This window comes from Drosophila innubila (assembly GCF_004354385.1).
Source record: "Drosophila innubila isolate TH190305 chromosome 2L unlocalized genomic scaffold, UK_Dinn_1.0 4_B_2L, whole genome shotgun sequence".
Taxonomy (NCBI): domain Eukaryota; kingdom Metazoa; phylum Arthropoda; class Insecta; order Diptera; family Drosophilidae; genus Drosophila; species Drosophila innubila.
The window spans coordinates 23,439,319-23,461,014 of NW_022995372.1; the positions used below are offsets into that span (position 1 = coordinate 23,439,319).

General features: G+C 37.7%; 5 protein-coding genes across 5 annotated transcripts; 3 read left to right on the top strand and 2 right to left on the bottom strand.

Annotated features, from left to right (window-relative positions):
* LOC117780032 lies at window positions 1-7,032 on the bottom strand. The gene is made up of 5 exons (XM_034616400.1): window positions 6,873-7,032; window positions 5,847-5,980; window positions 2,446-2,665; window positions 1,807-2,383; window positions 1-943 (listed from the first exon to the last, which is right to left on the bottom strand). Exons 2-5 carry the CDS (start codon window positions 5,942-5,944, stop codon window positions 168-170), a joined length of 1,671 nt encoding a protein of 556 aa, XP_034472291.1. The 5' UTR covers window positions 5,945-5,980; window positions 6,873-7,032; the 3' UTR covers window positions 1-167.
* Window positions 7,033-8,230: 1,198 nt separating this feature from the next.
* LOC117781973 (integrator complex subunit 14) lies at window positions 8,231-10,147 on the top strand. Its single transcript, XM_034618869.1, has 2 exons — window positions 8,231-8,824; window positions 8,880-10,147. The coding sequence occupies exons 1-2, from the start codon at window positions 8,284-8,286 to the stop codon at window positions 10,085-10,087; spliced, it is 1,749 nt and encodes a 582-aa protein (XP_034474760.1). The 5' UTR covers window positions 8,231-8,283; the 3' UTR covers window positions 10,088-10,147.
* A 600-nt stretch (window positions 10,148-10,747) lies between these two features.
* LOC117780999 lies at window positions 10,748-11,630 on the top strand. The gene is made up of 2 exons (XM_034617703.1): window positions 10,748-11,114; window positions 11,171-11,630. Exons 1-2 carry the CDS (start codon window positions 10,770-10,772, stop codon window positions 11,312-11,314), a joined length of 489 nt encoding a protein of 162 aa, XP_034473594.1. The 5' UTR covers window positions 10,748-10,769; the 3' UTR covers window positions 11,315-11,630.
* A 266-nt stretch (window positions 11,631-11,896) lies between these two features.
* LOC117780998 (phospholipase A-2-activating protein) lies at window positions 11,897-15,316 on the bottom strand. Its single transcript, XM_034617702.1, has 5 exons — window positions 15,013-15,316; window positions 14,064-14,930; window positions 13,619-14,008; window positions 13,316-13,549; window positions 11,897-12,707 (listed from the first exon to the last, which is right to left on the bottom strand). The coding sequence occupies exons 1-5, from the start codon at window positions 15,168-15,170 to the stop codon at window positions 11,996-11,998; spliced, it is 2,361 nt and encodes a 786-aa protein (XP_034473593.1). The 5' UTR covers window positions 15,171-15,316; the 3' UTR covers window positions 11,897-11,995.
* Window positions 15,317-16,126: 810 nt separating this feature from the next.
* Window positions 16,127-17,651, top strand: LOC117780209 (reticulon-4-interacting protein 1 homolog, mitochondrial). Its single transcript, XM_034616644.1, has 3 exons — window positions 16,127-16,745; window positions 16,825-17,430; window positions 17,492-17,651. Exons 1-3 carry the CDS (start codon window positions 16,209-16,211, stop codon window positions 17,600-17,602), a joined length of 1,254 nt encoding a protein of 417 aa, XP_034472535.1. The 5' UTR covers window positions 16,127-16,208; the 3' UTR covers window positions 17,603-17,651.
* Window positions 17,652-21,696: the final 4,045 nt, after the last annotated feature.

Here is a 21,696-nt window from a genome sequence, read left to right on the forward strand (position 1 = left end):
AGTGTTTTTGTTGTTCATAAAAGAAATGTATTTGCCGAGATTTCAAATTGAGTGAAGCATAAATATTGTATTATATTTAAACTGTAAGTTCGTTCGCTTAGTGGCTAGTGTTAGGTTTATTTTATGTATGTTGCCGGCCGATGACGATGATTGTGGTCATCTGTGTTCTATGCCCGCTCCGGCTGGACATGTCGCTTGGACAATAGATTCACATCGGTCAGATACTGATTCTTTTCGATGTTATGCGGTCCTGAGCTGCTCGGCATGCGTTCGTGTATCATTTGGAACGAGTTACGCAAATCCATTAGTGAATCGGCCAAACCCTGTTTGATATTGGCAAACTCACTGGACATCAGCGACAACTTGCCCAGCAAGAAATTCAAATTGTCATCCATGTCAATCATATGCTTCTTTGTCTCCTCAACTTTGCTGCTTAATCCCATCATGGTGCTAAAAGTGCTATTCACATAGCCATCATGGCCAGATTGCATAAGAACAAGGAGTTCCCTGCTCTGTCCCAACTCGCTGGTCATGATCTCAATGCGATGCCATACCTGGGTCAAAGCCGTATCCAGTTGTCCGCTGATATTGCGACTCGCCTCCTGCTGTGTGTTGACCACACTTGCGTCCAGCTCATTGAAACGCGCCTTCACTATGCTCGTCAACTCGGCCAATTGCTGCTCCACAAACAGGTTCACCTTTTGCGCAATCTGCAGAGTGGCAAAGTCCACCTTGCGTTGCGTGTCCAACACCACCTCCGAGTTGGTCATCATAATATTATTAAATTTGCCCAATGCATCAAAGCCATCATTTAGTTTGCTATGGCTGGCATTGATCTCCTTGTTGAACTGTTGAAGCAAGCTGACATCTGTGGACAATTGCTTGAGATCGCCTTGAATATTCGCCTCCGTCTGCTGCAGATGCTCCGTGGCCTGGCGCAAGGCTGTTGGAGGAAACAAGTTGATTGAGAGCAAGTAAGTACACTACATTCAAGCTGGCCGACTTTAAGATGCCCCCCATCAAATTTAAAAATATTAAACTATTTAAAAACTAGATGGACGGAGCTGCAGTCGAGCATTCTCAACTGTCGTACTTACTATGAAAAAAGCTAGGACTGGATAAAGTTAAAAAATATTTAGTTTACTCGACTGTATAAGACCAAATTAAATGCATATTCTATCAGTTTTAGTAACGATATCTCATAAAACAAAAAGTTTTTCATAATAAACTTGAATTTCGCCCGATCGGCCCTTTGGCAGCTATATGATGCAGTGGAGCGATTTGAACCAACTTCGGCCAGAATCTAAAACTCCAACGTAAAGGCGAATTTTATCAGTTTGGTTACGATATCTCATAAAACAAAAAAAACTTGGTAGCTATATGATATAGTAGACCGATTTAAACCAGCCTCGTTCAGGATCTATTAGACCAACTTAAATGCAAATTCTTTGAGTTTGGTTACGAAATCTCATAAAACAAAAAAGTTGTTCATACTAAATCTTGATTTCAGGACGTCAGGACAGGCGGACATTGCTATATCGACTCGGCTATTGATCAAGAACGATCTATCATGGATAAGTACATTTGCAAATTTGCTGAGAAATAGCCACAAATATAAAATAAATAATAATAATATTAGAAAACAAACCAAATGCAAAGCGATTGTTTGAATTGGAACCGCATTAATCTAATCATACCTATGTGTATCTCAAATATGGCTTTAAATATTATGGTCTCTGAGGTGTCCATACGGACAATCGTCTAAATTGCTAAAAGAATCTAAAATAAAAATCCATGTTTCCTCACCTGTTTGCTGAGCTGCGAGAGAATCAGTCTTGAGTGCCGCCAGCGCATTGAGAGTCTCATTGTTGAGTTCCTGTATGTATTCCTTGTCCTTTTCATTGAGACCCATTGGCATTGGGGCAGGCGTCGTTGGAGCATTGCGCAGTTGTGCCACATCTGTGCTCAGCGCGCCCAGACGTTCCAGGAGCTGCTGCTCGAACTCATTATCCTTGGGAGGAGCAATAGTAGTAACTGCAACGGCGCTGTGCTTTTCAAGCTTTGCCTCAATTTGATTGATCAACTCATCCGTCTTTGGCATATGACTGAAACCCTGTTCTGTCTGCTTGGCTGCCTCTTTGCTGCTCTGCAAAAGATCCGTCAAAGTACCTGACAACTTCTTTAGCTCCGTCAGCAGTTGCTTATTGATCTGCTGTTGCTCCTGGACAAATGCGTTGGGCAGAGCGGGTGCAGCCGGAGCCGCGGCGACTATAGGAGCAACTGGAGGTCTCTTGAAGCACTCGTCATTCTCACGCATCCATTTGAACATGTGATCCATGGCCTGAGTTAATTTGTCCGACTGCGCATTGTACTTTTCCTCTTGCTGTCAATACAAGTTATTTATTAAATTAAAAATGTTATTCAATATTTAAATATTGTACTTACTGTGATCAGCATTGTCTCAATTTGGCTAACACGCTCATCGAGTCTTCCAAAGATGCCATTTATGGGCTCCAAGCTCTTTTGGCCCTTCTGCAACGATTGCATTGCCTTCTTCATCAGCTCAGCCACAGCACGCTCGCGATGCTCGTGCCTCTCCAGCTTGTTATCCAGCTGGTTGTACGAATAGATCAAGGATTTGAGGTTGCCCATTAATTCATCATTACTGTAAAGTAAAGTAAAAAAAAAACAGTTGCAGAATATTACAAAAAAGAAAGTTTAATTTCTTGTTGTTTTAGTTTTGGAAAACATTTGAAAATCTTTTCTAGAAAAATTTCACACTTTTTTTTTAAATTCACTTTAAATTGGATATCTTATTTATCTATTTTTATAAGAAGTGAGAAAATCCATTTAATTGTTATATATTTATATGTGTTTATCTTTTATTCCGATTTTTTTTCTACGTCATTCAATTGATCAGACTTGACGTCATAGTCGTTTAAATACTTAAATTTTATCACCTCGCTAAAATTAGTTATTTGTGTCCAATTATAAAATGTATGACTGTTTTTCCGGTTTTCTACATATTTGGGGTATTTATGCATTCTATACTGTACCATATTTATTTAAATTTATTTATTTAAATAATTGTCAAGCATATTTTATTAATGTCAAAATTTCAAAATATTGATCACAGTGACAAATATCCATATAGAATAACATGTGTTTAAGTTTTTAACGTTTTTAACGCTTGGTCATAAAACAAATTTTCGAGAATCGTCAAAAAGTTTCCGGGTTAAAGGTAAAAGATTTACTTTGGTTAAATTTTAATAAAAAATGTGCATTGCCTGTCATTTTTATACATGGGGATTTCAAACTATGAACAGTAATATATATAATTATTACTGTCTATCTATTGAGCGGCAGTTTTCCGATGATTCCGCTGTTGAATGGTGCTATTTTAAATATAATGAAAATTATAACGAGTGTACTTATTTTTTCAACGCTTTTCATCGATACTACAATTTTAGGCTTACGTGAAGTTCAATAAATCCGCATTGGGCGCTAAGCTAGTGAGATCGTTCCGATGAAAGTCTGAATTCGGCTAAACTTTAAAATCTTGAGCATAAATTGAACTTACTGTCTGACAAAGTAGATTTGATTGTGAATTTAGGTCTGACACTAAACCAAACCGTAGAAATTAAATTGGATAGGTTAGGAGAATCGGAAACAATTATTATTACATTAAAGATAACCAGTCATCGAGTTGGGATAATGTAGTGGCTAAATGCAAAGAATATAATGGTCATTTGGCAAGTATTAAAAATTCGAATGAACTTCAAGCATTAAAAGACAAACTAGACGAAAATCACAATTATTGGATTGATATTAAGTACTCCAGTCACAAAAAAGAATATATTCCGACAACCACTGGCCTTGAGGCCTTTTATTTATATTGGTATCCCCAATTCAACGAAACTAATCACGAGGATGTTAGCCACTGCGTATTTTTATGGAAGACATTTTCAATATCTGGAATGAATAAGACGCCCTGCACCTTTTTTGCACATTATATATGTGAACTTTAAGTGTCAACTGTAAGATAAAGTTAAATATTGAAAGATATAAAATCAGAAACAAGTTATCGAAGGATTAACTTTCTTTAAGCTTTATTTTATTTTTTGTTTATTTCACAATTTTTGGAGTTTTTATCAAATATAAAAATTATCTCAAAGAATTAAATAAATTCGAAGGATTGAGATCTATGAATAGTGTATGTATACTTTTTTTTTAAGATTTAACATTTATGGGGTTTTTTAGAATAAATCAATTGTAAAGCTCTTGTTAAGAAGTTTTTCATTTAAATTTAAGTCAGCTAGCCAAAATTATTGGAAAAGCGTAATAGATCGGCAATATTATCGGGTTTTCGAAACCAGAACCAAAGTATTAAATTTTATTGAATTATCTATGAAACAATTTTGAATTGTTTCCAGTTTTTTAAATTTTCGGAAATTTTTATGAATTGAAAAAAGTAGATTTCTATTCATTAAACAACAGGGGAAGAGTCTCGAACTGGGACCACCACTGCCCATTTATGGCTCTTCCATCGGCAGCTATAAATGTTGATGTTGTTAAGGGGTGAGGGTATTGGGTTTGAGGGGGAGGGGGTGACAGCCCGCCTGCAGTCATCATAAATGACTTGTAGAGATCGAGATCAATTCTCGTAAACTTAACAACAGAGGCCCACCCTGTCAGCTAATAATTTTGTACTCATCTCAGCGCCGTCTCAGGGTCAGAAACCCTTTTAGTTTATGGGCGAGTGTTCAGTTCAGTTCTGTTGTGTGTGAAATGCATTGATGCTGATAGATAGATATGCAGATGTAGTCAGTTTTCTAAGTGTTGTGCCCCTAGAGCGAAACATATGTATGCTGGCTGTGCAACTGTTTCCCCTTCCCAATTCCCTTTTCCCATGCCGTCGACCATTTGCATTAAGTGTGTGCATGGTCTGGGCCAAAAATAAACAAACAAACTGGCGGAACAGACTGAACAACATCTCTGTTTCTTTTGAAGGCAATAGTCATTAGTTTTGGCAGTGCCTGTCAGGGAGAAGGGAAGAGGGATTTTCGAGATCGGAACTGACAGGGCTTAATGCTTGTCGAAGGCGTTGCCCTGCAGCATATGGCATTAAAGTGTCTAGGAGTCGGGGATGTTAGTGTTACTCTTGGGGAATTTAAAATTGGTAGTTGCGATGGGATGAGTGTGGCATGTTGCATGTGGGGATCGTTCACGTCCTGGCGCCTCTCTCTGATGTCTTGCACATTTCGCAAAAGCAACATTTCCGAGGGGGAAATTCAAAACGAAAGTGTGAATGCTTGTTTGACATGTGTCAAAGTGAATATCTTGGGCCTATTCATAAGTACAAAATGCGTGTTTTCTTTATATAGATACTCATAAAAAAGTTGTAATAAAATTATCAAATGAATTTTGTAGGTTTCATTTGACCAGAGGACTTAAATCTTTTTTTGACATAATAATTTTCATGGATTCCGAATGGAAAAAATGGACTGTGATCGAAGGAAACCAAATTTTCCATAGAAACAGGAATCAAATTATGATAAAATTGCCTTTCCGCATGGAAATTGGTAAATATTTGACAAACTTATGACAGTTTAAAGTTTTAAAAAATTGTGGACGGAATAGTTTGAAAAAATTTAAGAATGATGGATAAAAATTGAATTATACAATTTTGTTGTTTATCGTTTTCTCATGAAAATCAAGCTAATAATCACTCCCGCAAAAATAAAGTTGTAGATTTTTCGATGAATTTAAACATTACTAGTCTAGGTTAATCCCTCTCCCCAATGACGTTTCGTATCGTATTTTATCATAAAAGATTTTGAACTTACGTGACTAACGATGCTTCGACGATGCTTGATCCCCTCAGACCCAGACCAATTAGTGTTAGGAACACGAATGAAATTGATCGATGCGTTGCAGTTGCCATTTATGCAGATCCAAAAACTATATTGAAATGCGTGATCTGTGGCATTTAAAAAGGAAATTCAATCAATATACAATATGCATACATATAGACATAAATTACAAACAAATTGCATTGGCGCCGTCAATATTTTATTGATTGCTCGTTAATAATCATTCAGTGTTTATAAGAAAATATAAAACAAACAAAACTTTGAAAAATCAAATGTAGCTCGTTTAAAAAATATTTTTAAAATGTTTAACAAATTTTAGTTTTGAAAAATGTAATGAAGATAGCTTATAACAAAATTACAAAATATTATGCAACTGTTTTTAATTGCATGACAAATTGTTTATAAAAAAAAATAATGTTCTACAATAAACAAATAGCGACTGCAATATGCGAATGCAATTTTATACTCGAATTTGTTTAAACAATTCAAAATGCGATGAATGAAATGGCATTTATCAAACAATGCGCCAATTTATTCCTTGTTGCGATGCCATTGTTGATAATGATGCATATGTAAGTGTGAATATCTGGAGCTCTGCACATATAGAGTGCTATAAAATCGCTAACAATAATATACAAAAAAACAAAATGACGCAAATCTATCAGTCTGCATCCAGAATTCAGTTCTTGTTCCCATCTCATTCTTTTTTAATGGACGGTAGTAAATGCATTTGCAATAATTGGGTCAGAAATATGCAAAAGAAATGCTTAAATGGTTGTGTTCAAACTGGACTATGTATAACAGAATTTTAAATTAATTTTATTTGTTATGAAAACAAACGAAACAAAGTATCCTTATCGCAAATACATATATTTTAATTGGGTTAAAGGTTGATAAATTATGAATGCTAAGATAGAACATTCAATAAAATATAGAGTATAGAAACGAGTACACATGAAATATTATTAAATAAAAGCACAAAAGTTTACAAATACATACATGACTTAAAAGTTTTCAAGTGTGCACACTCTCGTATTAATCTCTCGAAAGATTAAAGAGAACCAAAAACTTCACTTGATTTGAATACTAGCACTTTTACTAAAGATAGAGCTAACAACGTCCTCACTGCACGAGCAGCGCACGATGAATGAAAATAAGTTGCTGGCGCCTGGTACAAAACATTATTTCTGAATCTGATAGTCGCCTGGTCTCTGTGTATTGATGCTGGTGGTTTTGTGTGAGAGTCCAAAACCCGAGAATCAAATCGTGCTCAGATGTTTCTAATTAAATGTAATTAAAAGAGCACGAGAAACACTAAAGAGCATTGAGTTTATAGCATCCCGCATCCTAGTTCCAGCTGCCGACGTATCGTAAAAGGCGCAATCGAATTAAAATCCAATTTGTTTTAATACAAAACTATTCAATACGCATTATTCATAAGGGTGAGCAATCTACTGCACATATATTTTGTGCAGCGGCAAAAATGAAACCAATCAAAATCTAATAAATATGCATGCAACATATTCAGCAGACTTGCAGTGTCATTTGGCAAAAGTTTATTACATATCGACTACATTTATTTACTTCAAATGTAAATTTGCCGCCAACAGAAAAGCCATTCACTTAAAGCGACTAAGTTTCTAGTGCAGCTATTGACTTTCGATAATAAAACAATATAAACCAAATAACATAAATAGGAAATAATTTTGGATTTAAAAACATTTTACGAATTAAACAAATTAAACGACTATTTCAGTGAATAATTTAAATGTTAGAGCTGCACGAAAATCGATATTGATATCGATAAGTCTTAGATTATCAGCTGTTGCCAACAGTGTTGCCATTTTAGCAATTTTATTGCTATTTTTAGCACTTTTTCAATTGCAATTGCTAGAAAAATTGTTGAATTGCTTATTAGCTATAAATCTAGCCATTTTAGAAAATGATTTAGCTACTGCCATTTTTTCTTTTCATTGCTAGATTTAAAAATTGTAAAATTAGAAAAGTTGAAAAATGGGAATGGGAGAACTATTTCGTCAGCACAAAGTTTTGGGCAGAGGTATTTTTGTGTACAAAGATGTCGGATTTCAGATTTCAGAGTTCGAAATATTTGAGCATATTGTCGAGGATGTCATCGACACTGTCAAAATATCATTGCTGTTGAAATAAAATAAGTAAAAAAAATTAATTTTTGTTTAGTTTACGTAATTTATCCTTGGTCCTTAATCTGTTCAAAAATTATGCATTTATTTTATAGGAATCTATATTTTTTTTTAGCTATTTTTAGCAACTTTTTTTTTTAATTTAGCAATTTTAGCCTACAATATTCTGACAACACTGGTTGCCAATTTTTGTTTATTTTTGCAAACACAAGAGTTGAGCGTATTTAACTTGTTGAAAGTTGGATAAAATGCCAACAATCATAGCTTTGGATGCATCGCTATCGATGCTGCGTCCTGTGCCGGGTCGCAATGAGCACACATATCAATCACTGGCTCTGAAGGGAATACAACATCTGCTGGACAATTTGACGGGAGCCGGGAAACTGGAACATTTGGCATTGGTGTCTTACACTACAGTTTGTGAGCTGAAAGTGGATTTTACGCGGGATTATGATCAGATACGTCAGGCAATTAAGAAAATCGAGCCGCTGGACAAGGCCTGTCTAATGACGATGCTGAAGACAAGCGTCAGCTTAATGGCCACTTGGGGCACTCAGAATCTGCTGCAGCTTGTGGTGTTTACGGATTGCGGGCCGGGATTTGGTAGCACATCGATTGCCGGATTCTTAGAGTGTTATGTGGGCAAGGAAACCGAACAGGAATATGCTTGGCTAAAAACGCTGGCCAACTACAATTTGAATTTCATCTGTCTGGGCGTACACGGAGATTCATATTTTACGCGTGGTCTGACATTGCATCAACAGCTCTTGGATGTGGCTGCTCTTAAGGGTAAGACTGGAATTTGTCGAGAGGAATATCAGTTGTAATTATCGACAACACTTAGGTCAGCTGTTTACGACGAAGCCGATGAAGAGCGGGGCGGAGTCCGGAGATGCCACCACGGGCGGTAGTCACAAGAGCGAACTGGGACGCACGGCCGTGTTTGAGTTAATTGAACGCCTCTGTGAGAGCAGCTACAAATCAACGGAGGTGACTCTCAAATGCGGCCATTACTTTCGCATGGAGAGCCAGGTGCTGCTCTGGCCACCCCCGATGCCCTATGAGCAAGGCGCGCTTTATGGCGGCGATGCCACAATTCGTCATATTGAACAGCGCATTGATATATGCGGCTTTCTGGCGTTGTCCGACATTGGTTCACCGGCTACACTGAGTCGACATTGGATACTGCCCAAGGTGGATCGCGAAAAACCAAGTCGACGCTCTGGCGGATTGGGAGCAGTTGCAAAACCACCTAAACTAACGTTAGATACGGGCAATCCTCACTATGAGCTGGAGAAGTTGGAGCAGGACATACGTGATTTTTACACGAAGGATGCCAAGGATACGGAGGAGAGCGGTGACGATGCCGACGTTGTGGTGCTCAAGCACAGCTCGACCTCACAGTCGGAACAACAAAAGGACACCCTGTGTGTGCTGCTTCATGGCGCCTTGAAACTGGAGAACATGGCAGCACTTGTGCTGCTTGGCGAGAAATGGTATGGCTTCATTTACTCCTACACCGATACTAAGAAGAAGTCCAATTTAATGCTCAACATACTTCCGCCGGGCTCCAATGTAATTCCCTGGCTGGGGGATCTGGAACTGCTGGGCTTTCCCGAAGATTTAACGCCCGGTGAAACAGCCAGTTTTCCTGTGCGCGCCGAGCGTCGTTCATATTCCCAAAGCAGTGTCGTTTGGATACGCCAGGCGAGTCTACAATCCGACGTGCAGAAGGTGTTGCGACATGCCAAGAAAATGCCGGACAAGACTCAACATTTCTACAAGGAATTGAATCGCATTCGACGCGCCGCCTTGGCTCTTGGTTTCGTGGAACTGCTCGAAGCTCTGGCCTTGTTGCTGGAGAAGGAAAACGCTCAGTTGACCCTGAACGGTGTCAGCACTGAGTGCACACTGCAGCTGCAACATGCGGCAACTGAGCTACGGAAAACCTCGAACCGTGACATTAAGTCCACCATTGTGCCGCTCCAGAAAGCAACTGCAGCTGAAGCCAGTGCAACCGCTCCAGCAGCTCCAGCGGGCTATTTATATTAAAGTATACTTTTAATAATTAATATTAATGCATTTTTACTAATTAAATAAGTCGTAAAATGATTTACTTGCTGTTTCTATTTTTTTTGTAACTAATTGAAAGTGGAATTTATTCCCCTAGATTTTTCTCTCGATAAAATTTGGCAAATTTAAACTCCTCTGAATTGAATCAGCGCTATGCATTTTCCAATTTTAAAAGTCTAAATTGAAGTCACGACTGTTTCAGCCCTTATCGCTATTGTTATCGAAAAATCAAAGTTGTAGAGTTGCTCATTTTTGCATGAAAGAAAGAATCTGCTATCAAAAAGTTTAGTGGTTTTATAAATTTAAATTTATTAATTTTAAAATAATAAAAAATGTAAAAAAAAAAATTATTTAAAAAGTGACCTAAAAATGAATATCGTCTATTTTTGGGACCATGGCTGCCAGGTTATCGTGTTTCCACTTATTTGCCTGTGTCATAAAATTTTTCATAAAATATTTTTGCCTACATGTTTCATAAAGAAAGCAAAGTGGCGGCAAAATTTGAAATATTGTGATAAATAGCGCCCGATAATATCGCACAATTATATCGATATAAAATTATTTGTCTGGAAAAAATATCACTGACAAAAATATTATCGTCCAAATATGGCTTATCGATATATCAATATTTTTAACAACAACTTTAGGAAAAAAATCAACAATGGGTGGCCCTGAATTACCCACAGATCCAGGAGATGAGCATCATTTTCCAACGCCAGCAATTGAGCATCCACACGTGGGAGATCAGAGCGATGACAGTGATGCCTCCGATGCCTACGACGGTTACCAGCCGCTGGCAACGGAAATTGAAGGTGCGGGTGCAAACGAAGCAGTTTCTGGCGAGGATGCAGACGAGGATATTGATTTAATGGCAGCACCGGTGACACATGGTGATCCCAATATGCCAGCAATTGAAAGTGTGGATGTGGAAATTGAACGGCAAGTGTGGAACGAACCGCGTCCACAGGAACTGCAACTGGAACTGGACAAAACACGCACCGAGCAAGTGAGTCCGAGTCTCAACCGATTGTACTGTGCAGAGATTAATAAACCCATTCTTAGATATTAAAAGCAATGTCGAAGATAACGTTGCCCAATGTAACAGTGCCCGAATGGGCGAAGGGTGTACCCGAAGAGCGCTGGAAACATGAGCTCCTGGAGCGCATACAAACACGCAAAGGAACAGAGAAGGAGTTTCAAAAATAACTACTTTCCACTACACCATCTAAGCACTTTTTTTTCTCAGTTTCTAAATAATTTTTATCATTTAAAAATGTATTTTTGTTGTCTACAAATTCCCCACAAAAATATATTGTTTAAAAAGTACATAAATATTAAGTGGTATAACGCAATATAATGGTAGCTCATATGAATTCAGAAATTTTCTTTAAGGAATTCCAAAAAAAAAACAAAAGAATAAAATTTTAAGAACCCAAACTAATGGAATGAAATTTTAACTAAGAAAATATCAGTACCAAAAATTTAGATGACAATAATAAACGCTGGAGAAAGGTCTGAGTCAAAGCAATTGAAATCCTCAAATATATCAACAAAATGAAAATTTAAAAGGCCAAAATAAAAAACTCGATGTTTAATCAAATATTCTTGAATTCCACTTTTCATAATTCTTGTCTACCCAATTTTTTTTTTATAATTTTTGTTATCCCAATTTTTTATTTCCTTAATTTTTGTATTTTTGATTTCTAATTTTTTTTTCTGAAATCTCGTATTCCGATTAAAATTTTTCAACATTCGTATGGGAAATCCATTACAGTATATACAATTGAGTTAGACTAAGCAAAATGTATTTATTAAATAAGAAAACCCTCAAAACGACGCACTCCAATACAAAAATTTCAAAATAAATGCATGCTGAAGGAGATGATTTCAGAATGCAGCGAGTAGCGCCTGTCCCACCAGATTGACCTTGGTGAAGTTCTCATCCTGCGGTGTATTTGTCAGCTCACGCAGTTTATCCATAACATAATCGACGGAGACAACCTGAGCCACAGTCTCTTGGCCACAAGGTGTTGTCGTTAAATTGCCAATGGCCTGCATGGAACGATACCAGGCCTCCAGATCCTTGGCCCACTTGAGCAGCTCCACAACACCCGATGTGGTCACATGGCACACCTCGGGTCTGGCCTGGCCTTGGGTCTGTGCAATGGTTACATTCAAATAAAAGGTAGCAATGGCTATCTGCAAATTTGGGCTGCCAGCTCGTATGCCACTGACGAGCTCAATGATCTGTGGCAGCTGCGCCTCAATCTGTTGCCGTCCCACGTTGTGGCTCAAGGCATTGGCCAGGCAACGGCAAACCATGAGCTGATTAGCCGCCGCACCGCTCAACTGTGGCACAATGTAGCTCAAGAAATTGTGACTGTTGTGCAGCAGACTGAAGATGGCCTCATGACGCACCGCAAGACGGAGTACGTCGAGCACTGGGAAGAGCATGCCGGCTGGCCACTTCAGCAGTATCATCAGTGCCTCCAAGGCCGTGGGGTCCAGCTCAGGTGAATTGTCTGTCATGCGTATGACAGCGTGCAGCAACTCATCGCCGACTTTTCCCTCAGCGTTCGTCAGTTTATTGTTAAACTCCCTAAAAAGAGATTCATTAATTCAGTGAAATTTTAGATTTAACAAGAATACTCTGTTATTGGATAATCTTAAGGTTTCCAAACTAATAAGGTGCCTAATCTTTTATTTCTTCATCTTCGACCAAAGAATGAATTTAATTTTATTTTATTAAAATATCACGATAATGAAGATATCTTTAACTCGGTCTTTTAATAGTTATTTATGAATAGTGAATAATTTTTAGAAATAATCATTAAGATATGTGAAAACTTATAGTTTCTATAACGATTTTAAGCAAGGACCGAAACGGTTGAAATTCTTGAATTACTTATAAAAAAAAAAATAAAAAATATTTGTTACTCTTTATCAAAAAATGTATAAATAACTAGCTCCTTTAAGTAAACTTCCTATAGAAGTATTCAAAAAATATGAATAAATTTCCGTTAATTCAATAATATCAAAATACGAATGAATTATCGTTAGTTCGACAATCTCGAGATTTTCTCAATGGATTGATAAAATAAGAGATGCATAGGACACGAACGGATCAAAGTAATTACTATAAATAGTGCTATTATATCAATGGATCAGTCCCATTTAAATAGATTAAACCTATGTGGACTAACTCACTTCATCTTGTCCAGCACTTTGCTGGCATCGCAAGTGTCAAAGGTGCGATAACTGCTCACTGGAAAGTGCTTATCGCTGCCCCGCACAAAGTTGACATCCACATTGGAGGGCTTGCTCGTGGTGGAGTAGCTGGAGGCACCTGTAAAAGGATCCATGTTGCCACCGCTTTGTACATTAATATTGCTAGATCCGGGCAGATATCGTGAACCGCCCGTAAACGGATCCTGATAGCCACTGTAAATGTAATTACATGATTATTTTAAAGATTTCTACTCTAGGAATTATAAATCCTTATATGCTCACACAGAAGCTTGGGTTACAGGTGCTTGTGCACTTTGAGAATTCTTCACGATGAAATTGGCCACTTGATCGAGATATGCTTGCGGCAGATTATTGCGATGTATAAAGCTTTGGGCAGCTTGCCAGGGATCCTCGCCGCGATTGTAGGGCAACTTAATGGGCGGCTCCGTATCGGATATATCGACATTAAACACAAAATCGTACTCCTTGCCCTCATGCAGTTTCTTGCCGGAGTTGGACTGTGTGCCGCCCGTGGCGCCAGTGACATCGCCAACCAGACTCCATTTGCCCAGCTCCCACATGTAACACTTGACGGATCCGTCCGTTTCACGCACCATTTTCGTTTGACCCTCGCGTGTGCCATTCGCTAGCAAAGCCTCCGGTCCAGGCAGACTAGAGCAGGGAAATATTTATTATTTTGTATGTTTAAAAATATATATACACTTACTCGGTCTTCTTGACGCCGCCAATTTCCTCGCTGAGTAGCGATTTGTGCGTGGCAACGGCCATGTTAAAGGCCTGTGCAAGACCCTCCTTTGCCTGACGCGCCGGATCCTGGGTGAACACACGGACAACGCCATCGCTGCAGCCGGTGACAATGTCGCCATTCAGCAGACAAGTCACGGACCACACGGAAATCGCTGGATGCAGAATGGGAGCGCCGAGCTGCTCACCCGTAATCACATTCCACATGCGCAGCGTGCTGTCCTCGCCACAAGAGACAACCACATGCTCGCCGAGCGCCTTGTTGCGTGCCAGGGCATATATATAGTTGGTATGGCCGCTCAGCTCACGCACACATTCACCATCCTCGTTCCAGAAGCGTAGCACAGCATCGTTGCCGCAGGAAAGCAGCGAATTGGCAGGCAACGGGATTAGGCCACGTACACAGTCCGTGTGACCTTTGAGTAGACGGAGTTTCTCGCCCTGTGCATTCCAATAGTAGATGCACTTGTCAGCGCCGCCAGTGACATATTTCTGCTGTGTGGGCAATGTGGCAACTGCCCAAACAGCCGCCTCGTGTCCCTGGAGCGAGATGTGCGTCACATCTCCAGTTTCACTGATGATCCACACACGTGCGGTTTTATCCCAGCTGCCGCTGATGAGACTGCGTGACTTGAGGCCCGCAGAGAGGGCACAGACAGTCGACTCGTGACCCTTGAGAGTCAGGAGCGGCACAAATGCATCCTGCTGATAGATGCAAATAGTGGCATCATTGCTTGCCGTGCAAATCCACTGCTCCGACTCCAGGAAATATATGTAGGATATAAAGTTTTTGTGGTCCTGCAGAGTTACGCTCTCGATGTACTCATTGCTTCAAAATAAACATAAACATTAGCATAAACAGTAATCAGCTGTTTAATTATCACATTCTTTTTTGTCTTTGTCATACACACCCGATTGGCTTCCAGATTTTTGTGGTTTTATCGCGTGAACCAGACAAAACCAATTGGCCACCGCCGGCTGCATTTGCTCCAGCTGCCACGGCACGCACATCCAAACTATGGCCTAATAATTCGCAGCTCAGTTTGTAATTGTCCAGCGTGGGCTCCATTTTTTCGCGATTCTTCACTGACTTTGCAATTTTTCACCGGCTTTTTTTTTTTGGCAAATCAAGCAGAGTTGTGTCGCACAATAAAAAAATAATTTAATTATCGATTCGTTCGTTATCGATGTAAGATCAATTGAGCGAATCACTTTGGTTCAGTAATTCACTTTGGCGGAACTAGTTTATTATAGTAAATTATTATTAATTGTTGTTTATCATGTTTATAGAGCAGCTAATCCTGATTTTTGCTTAAATCGTTTTTTCTTACAAGACTTTTTTTTAAGTGTTTATATCGATGCATTTTCAATGGCACCTATTAGCTGTATATGGGAAACTACTGGTTTTGTAGTACTTTTGCAAAGCGATAAGTGTTTATACGTCAATTTAAAGCGTCATAAAAATTAGCGACGGGTTTAAAAAGCGAGCTTCGCTAAATCACTTTTAATGTTAATGCGCATTAAAAAAGTGTTAATAAAGGCGGTTTAAGGTAACTCGCTTTCAATAAAAGCAACTTAAGGCACTGTATAAACATGGTAATAAACACTGCAAAATGGGCAGCGATGTCCAAAATACATAAACTGAAAGACGTTATAATGTTACAGCAATTTGTTATCGTTACTTTCACGACAGATTAATTGAGCGATTAGTTGAAATTAACAACTGAGTTGGTTCAATGAACGTTTGGTTGCATGCGCTGACACTTAATTTGTATTTGAATATTTGCATAAGTAAGAGGTAAATATACTATTTATTTACTCCTTTAAAATATATTTAGTTCGTTAATTCATATTGACGCATACAAAAATGTTTATCTAATGTTATGAACTTTTGCTCGGTGAACAGTATACGGTCTTTGATGTGCTGCATACTATGCTTTTTAGCTTACGTCTTTGTTACGTTGTTAGCGCTTTAGGATGCGCAAGTTACGTTTGTAAACAGAAAGCCTAATATAAAAACCGAAGTCTCAAAACGAATTATTGTACATTTCGTTTAATTTATAATTAATATTTAAATTAATTGTGAACGCTACGAATATATATAGATATGCTTTCGTCCGGCAGAAACATCAGAGCTGCTGTGCAGCGATTTGCAGTATTGGGGGGAAGTCGCAACTTTGTCGCCGCATCCACAAATGAAGCGCAACAAGAGTCCAAGAATCCCCCACCAACACCTCCTCCCCCGCCAACGAAGTCTAAATCTTTCCATGGAAAGATGGGCGGTTGGCAATTGCACTGTTATGGCGATGTCGACGAACTTCAATTCTCAGATAAACTAAAGTTGCCACAGATACGTAGCTCGGATGAGTGCTTGGTGCGGATAAATGCCACTTCCGTGAATCCCATTGATGTGGCCATGTTGCGTGGTTACGGTTCCACAGTGCTAAACACACTGCGTTGTCAATCTGGCGATTATATTGAATTTCCATTAACGTTGGGTCGCGAATTCTGTGGCGAACTCGTCCAAAAGGGCATGGGAGTCAAAAAGGGGCAACTGAAGCTTGGGAGTCGAGTTTGGGGCGTGGTTCCCATATCCAATACCTCGGGAGCACATGCCGAATACGTTGTGGTGCCCCAATCCTGTGTGAGTATGGAATAAATATATATTTCATTTGATTTAGTAACTTTATATATAATTTATCTTTGTTTATCCATATTTGTAGCTTGCTTTGGCTCCCAAGGAACTGGATGACAGGGAGGCGGCTAGTGTGTTGTACGCCGGACTTACAGCATGGTCGGGTCTGTATATATCCGGGTTTTTGGGTGGCCCTTGTGGTGCCGCCACAGCTGCTGGCGGTGGTGCCAATAAACGTGTCCTGGTGCTCGGCGGATCCGGCGGCGTTGGCAGTCTGGCCATACAGATACTCCGTTCACAGGGCGTCCAAGTACTGGCCACCTGCAGTGAAGATGCTGTGGAGATGGTGCGTTGCCTGGGCGCCGACTGCGTTGTGGACTACACGAATCCCGTCGATATGGAACAGTTGGCCACTTATGCACCTTACGATATTGTATTGGATTGCGCCGGACAAGGGGGACAACATGCATCGGATTTGAAGTTTGATTTCCGTCAGTATGTGACGTTCTCCTCGCCACTGTTGGCCAACATTGATAAGCAAGGTCTCTGCCTGGGTGCTCTGCAGAATGTCTCCGATCTTCTGCAGACAAATGTTAAAAGTGTCACACAACGTGGAGGATTGGTTAAATGGGGATATTTTTACCCAGCGGCGCATGGAATTCAGTTTCTGCAGAATCTGGTGGAGCGGCGTAAGGTGAGTAAATTAAATAACATTTTAATTTTGAATTGATCTAATAATCTTATCACATTCACAGCTTATTCCTCAAATCGACAGCAGTTTCAAATTTGCCGAGCTGCCGAAAGCTTTCGAGCGGATGAAGAACGGACATTTGCGGGGCAAGGTTGTGGTCAACCTTAAAGACTGAATATTTTTGATTGTTAACTATTGAAATAAACTTGTTTATATAGCAACTATCGGTCAGCTTGATCTGTTTGGAATGCTCAATCTTCATTTAAAATTCGAAATATGATAAAATTATCAAGCTGTTCATTTTAATGAAGGTTAAAAGTTCGTCACCCCTCGTGGGAAGAAGTGGCATAATTTGATTCTAAAACAATATCAAAAATTCGACGAAATTCTAACGAAAATTCTGCACAAATTTCTAAAATTCCAGCTTTAAAATTGAACAAATGACCAAAAATCATTCTGAAAAAAATAATTCTGGAAAATTTAAATTTAGTTTATTGCAAATTTTAAAATGCAATAACTTTGAATTAAATTAATAGTTTAATTAAAATTTGAAATTCGAAACTAGATAAAATTATGGAGAACATTTTTATGAAGGAGAAAGAAGTTACAAATTTAATTCTAAGAAAAATGTTAAAAATTTAAAAAAATGATAACAAAAATTCTAGCTTCAGATTAAAATTTAGGTAAATTTTCTTGGGTGCAACCACTAAGCAAATAACCTATAGAGAAGTCGTCCCATACAACTGAAAGTGTCTCAGTGACGGGGCGTCCACTGGGTAATTTTTCGGTGGACGCGTCGTTTGAGGGAAATTATTTTTGGTTTCGATTCAGTTGGCTGGCCGAGCTCGTTACTGGCACAGCAAGCGAAACACAAAACATGCGTGCTACGAAATACCCTTTAGCTATAAAAAATAATTGTCTTTAATATTTTATAAAGAAAAACATCGTAAATCTTATAATTTTATAAATGTAGATAATAAAAAATATGCGATGTGTTGTTTTTATAATTTTAAATATTTATTTGCGCTTGAAATTTTTTCATTAAAAAATTTATTTGTACAGGGTATTAGAGCTTACACACAAATTTTAAAGGGAAGCAACTTATCAACAAAGCGATGTTGTCAATTCTCTCAGCAGCCCATACATATGCACACACTTATTGTAAGATGCACGCATACATAGAGATGAGCCTGCGCGCCCAAATACATCTCTATCTGTCTGGCTACATAAGGACACGTATGTGCAAAGAGGGCGAGAGATGAATATTCTTATTTTGTATGACTTTTCGACGAGCGCTAACAGAGCACTATGGGGAATTTGAGCAGTTTTATGAAATTAATTAATAACTTGAAAACTGAGTAAGATATTCTGATATTGTTTTTTTAGTATTATTATTTTTTTTTTTATTACTTCCATTTAGCAAATAAATAGTGATTTTAAGCAATATTTTATTAATGCTTTACTGATAAAATAATGATTATTTTTTAGCAAAAAAATAAAACTCAAGAAATAATCAATAATTTTGAGCCATAATAAAAATAAAACTCATGAGATAATGATTACTGTTTTTTTTTTTTTATTATTATTATTTGAGTTTTATTTTTGTTATTTTGACTAGAAATATTCTATTTTCCTTATAAAAAGTCAAAATGACAACTTGAGTTTTATTTTTTTGCTCAAAAATAATGATTATTTTTGAGTTTTACTTTCATAAAAATAATAAAAATCAAAAATAATGATTATTTCTTGAGTTTTATAATAAAACTTATGATTACAGTCCCTGATATATATAAATGCTAACTATAAATATTAAAACAAAAACTATCAAGGTTTTAAAACTACAATTAATTTTAAGACCGATTGTTCCCATGGCAGTTACATGATTAAGTATTCCGATTTAAAAAAATGTTCAGCAAGTTATTTAAGTTACTGTTTGTTTCACAAATTCGAAGCTTTGTGGCGATATCCCAAAAAAAAAACAACAAGTAGCTTATGCTAAGCCTTGATCCGGGTCAGCTATAATATATAGAAGTCTGGTTTTAACAAAATTTGATAACAACAGACAATCAACCCGATGCCGTAAAAACTTGCTATAGCAAATAATTGGGTCTTAGAAAAACCAAACATTAATCAATTTAAAAACAAATAAATTTGGGTTATTTTGTGATACTTTGGCCTTTGTCATTTGACAGCTCCAACATTAATTTTTGCTGATTAGAGTATTATTACAACTGTGTGGAATTTCATAAATATTTTGTGTATGTTATACTAAATTTTTGATAAGCTCAAATCGTGCTATATAATGTGGTCAAATAGTGTTCCGTCTTCAGTTAGTTATTGAAACTTAAGAAATGCGTTTCCCAATTGTCGTCGCAACAAGTTTTGCTCTATTGAGCATTGTGATTGCTGTTCCAATTCCAAGCAGGAACCAAAACCTTAAGGATGAACTGAAGAAAATTGCTGAACAAACTGTTTTTTTGATAAAACAGGATCTTGTTGACAATGTGTTATTAGTGGCAAAATTGATTGTGGATAACAGAGTGGCAGGACATGCGGAAATTGTGAAGGCTCAACAATTTATGGACCGATGGAGTTCTCGAAGCGACACTTGGACCCACTTGCAAGAATTTGCAAAAGATTTCTACGATATTGAGCCTAAGGAAACTTCAAGAAGTCAAATCAAAAGTCGATTCGACCATTATACGAACGGTGTTTACTCCGCCATGGAACAAAAATATAAAGAAATGCGTGATGCTCGAACTCAAAGTTTTAAGACTAGAATGGTTGACTTGGTTCTTAAGGCTAGGAAAGCTGCTGACGATTCGATCAAAGAAGATGTACGTCAATTTCAAGAGGAATTTGAACGTCAACAAAATAGTACTCAATTTCAAATTTCTCACTAAAAATTAGCATATTGCTCTTAAATGAAAAAACATTGTTATTTACAGCTTCCATTTTAAACGAAAATAAAATGTTTTGATGCATATAGAGGTAAAACGTTCTTATTTTTTACACATTTTTTTCAGGGAACCAAAGCGCAACGAATATCGAATTCAGTTACGGTTTCGGTAACATATATCAAGAAATAGTGAAGATTTTCTTACTTAATTTGAATTTAAAAGCTATAATTTCTATTTTGGATATTCTTAGCATTAATAATGCTTAAAATCACTATTTATTTGCTAAATGGAAGTAATAAAAAAAAAAAAATAATAATACTAAAAAAACAATATCAGAATATCTTACTCAGTTTTCAAGTTATTAATTAATTTCATAAAACTGCTCAAATTCCCCATAGTGCTCTGTTAGCGCTCGTCGAAAAGTCATACAAAATAAGAATATTCATCTCTCGCCCTCTTTGCACATACGTGTCCTTATGTAGCCAGATAGAGAGAGATGTATTTGGTCGCGCAGGCTCATCTCTATGTATGCGTGCATCTTACAATAAGTGTGTGCATATGTATGGGCTGCTGAGAGAATTGACAACATCGCTTTGTTGATAAGTTGCTTCCCTTTAAAATTTGTGTGTAAGCTCTAATACCCTGTACAAATAAATTTTTTAATGAAAAAATTTCAAGCGCAAATAAATATTTAAAATTATAAAAACAACACATCGCATATTTTTTATTATCTACATTTATAAAATTATAAGATTTACGATGTTTTTCTTTATAAAATATTAAAGACAATTATTTTTTATAGCTAAAGGGTATTTCGTAGCACGCATGTTTTGTGTTTCGCTTGCTGTGCCAGCAACGAGCTCGGCCAGCCAACTGAATCGAAACCAAAAATAATTTCCCTCAAACGACGCGTCCACCGAAAAATTACCCAGTCGACGCCCCGTCATGCTTTTAGCTGAGACACTTTCAGTTGTATGGGATGACTTCTCTATAGGTTATTTGCTTAGTGGTGCAACCAAATTTGCATTTTGATTAAATCATAACAAGCTGCCAGATCAGGAAATTTTGCAGGGTGGCAGTCTTTGGACTGGTGGCAGTCTTCGTCAAGAGTGCTGGCACAATAGCTGAACAATAGCTGTTTCTGTCTTGAAATCATCTAAATTTGTTATTTGTGGGCCGATTTTGCACAGTTTTACCACAAATATTAATAGCAAAACTAAGCTGAATATATATTGATAATAGCCAGATTTCCAGCTAATAGCAATTTTGAAATTATTCTAGCTAACGAATTCTGAAAATAGTCAGATCTAGCTATAAAATAGCTAAGTTGGCAACAGTGGCAGCGTCTTTTGAAAAACAGCAGCCGCAT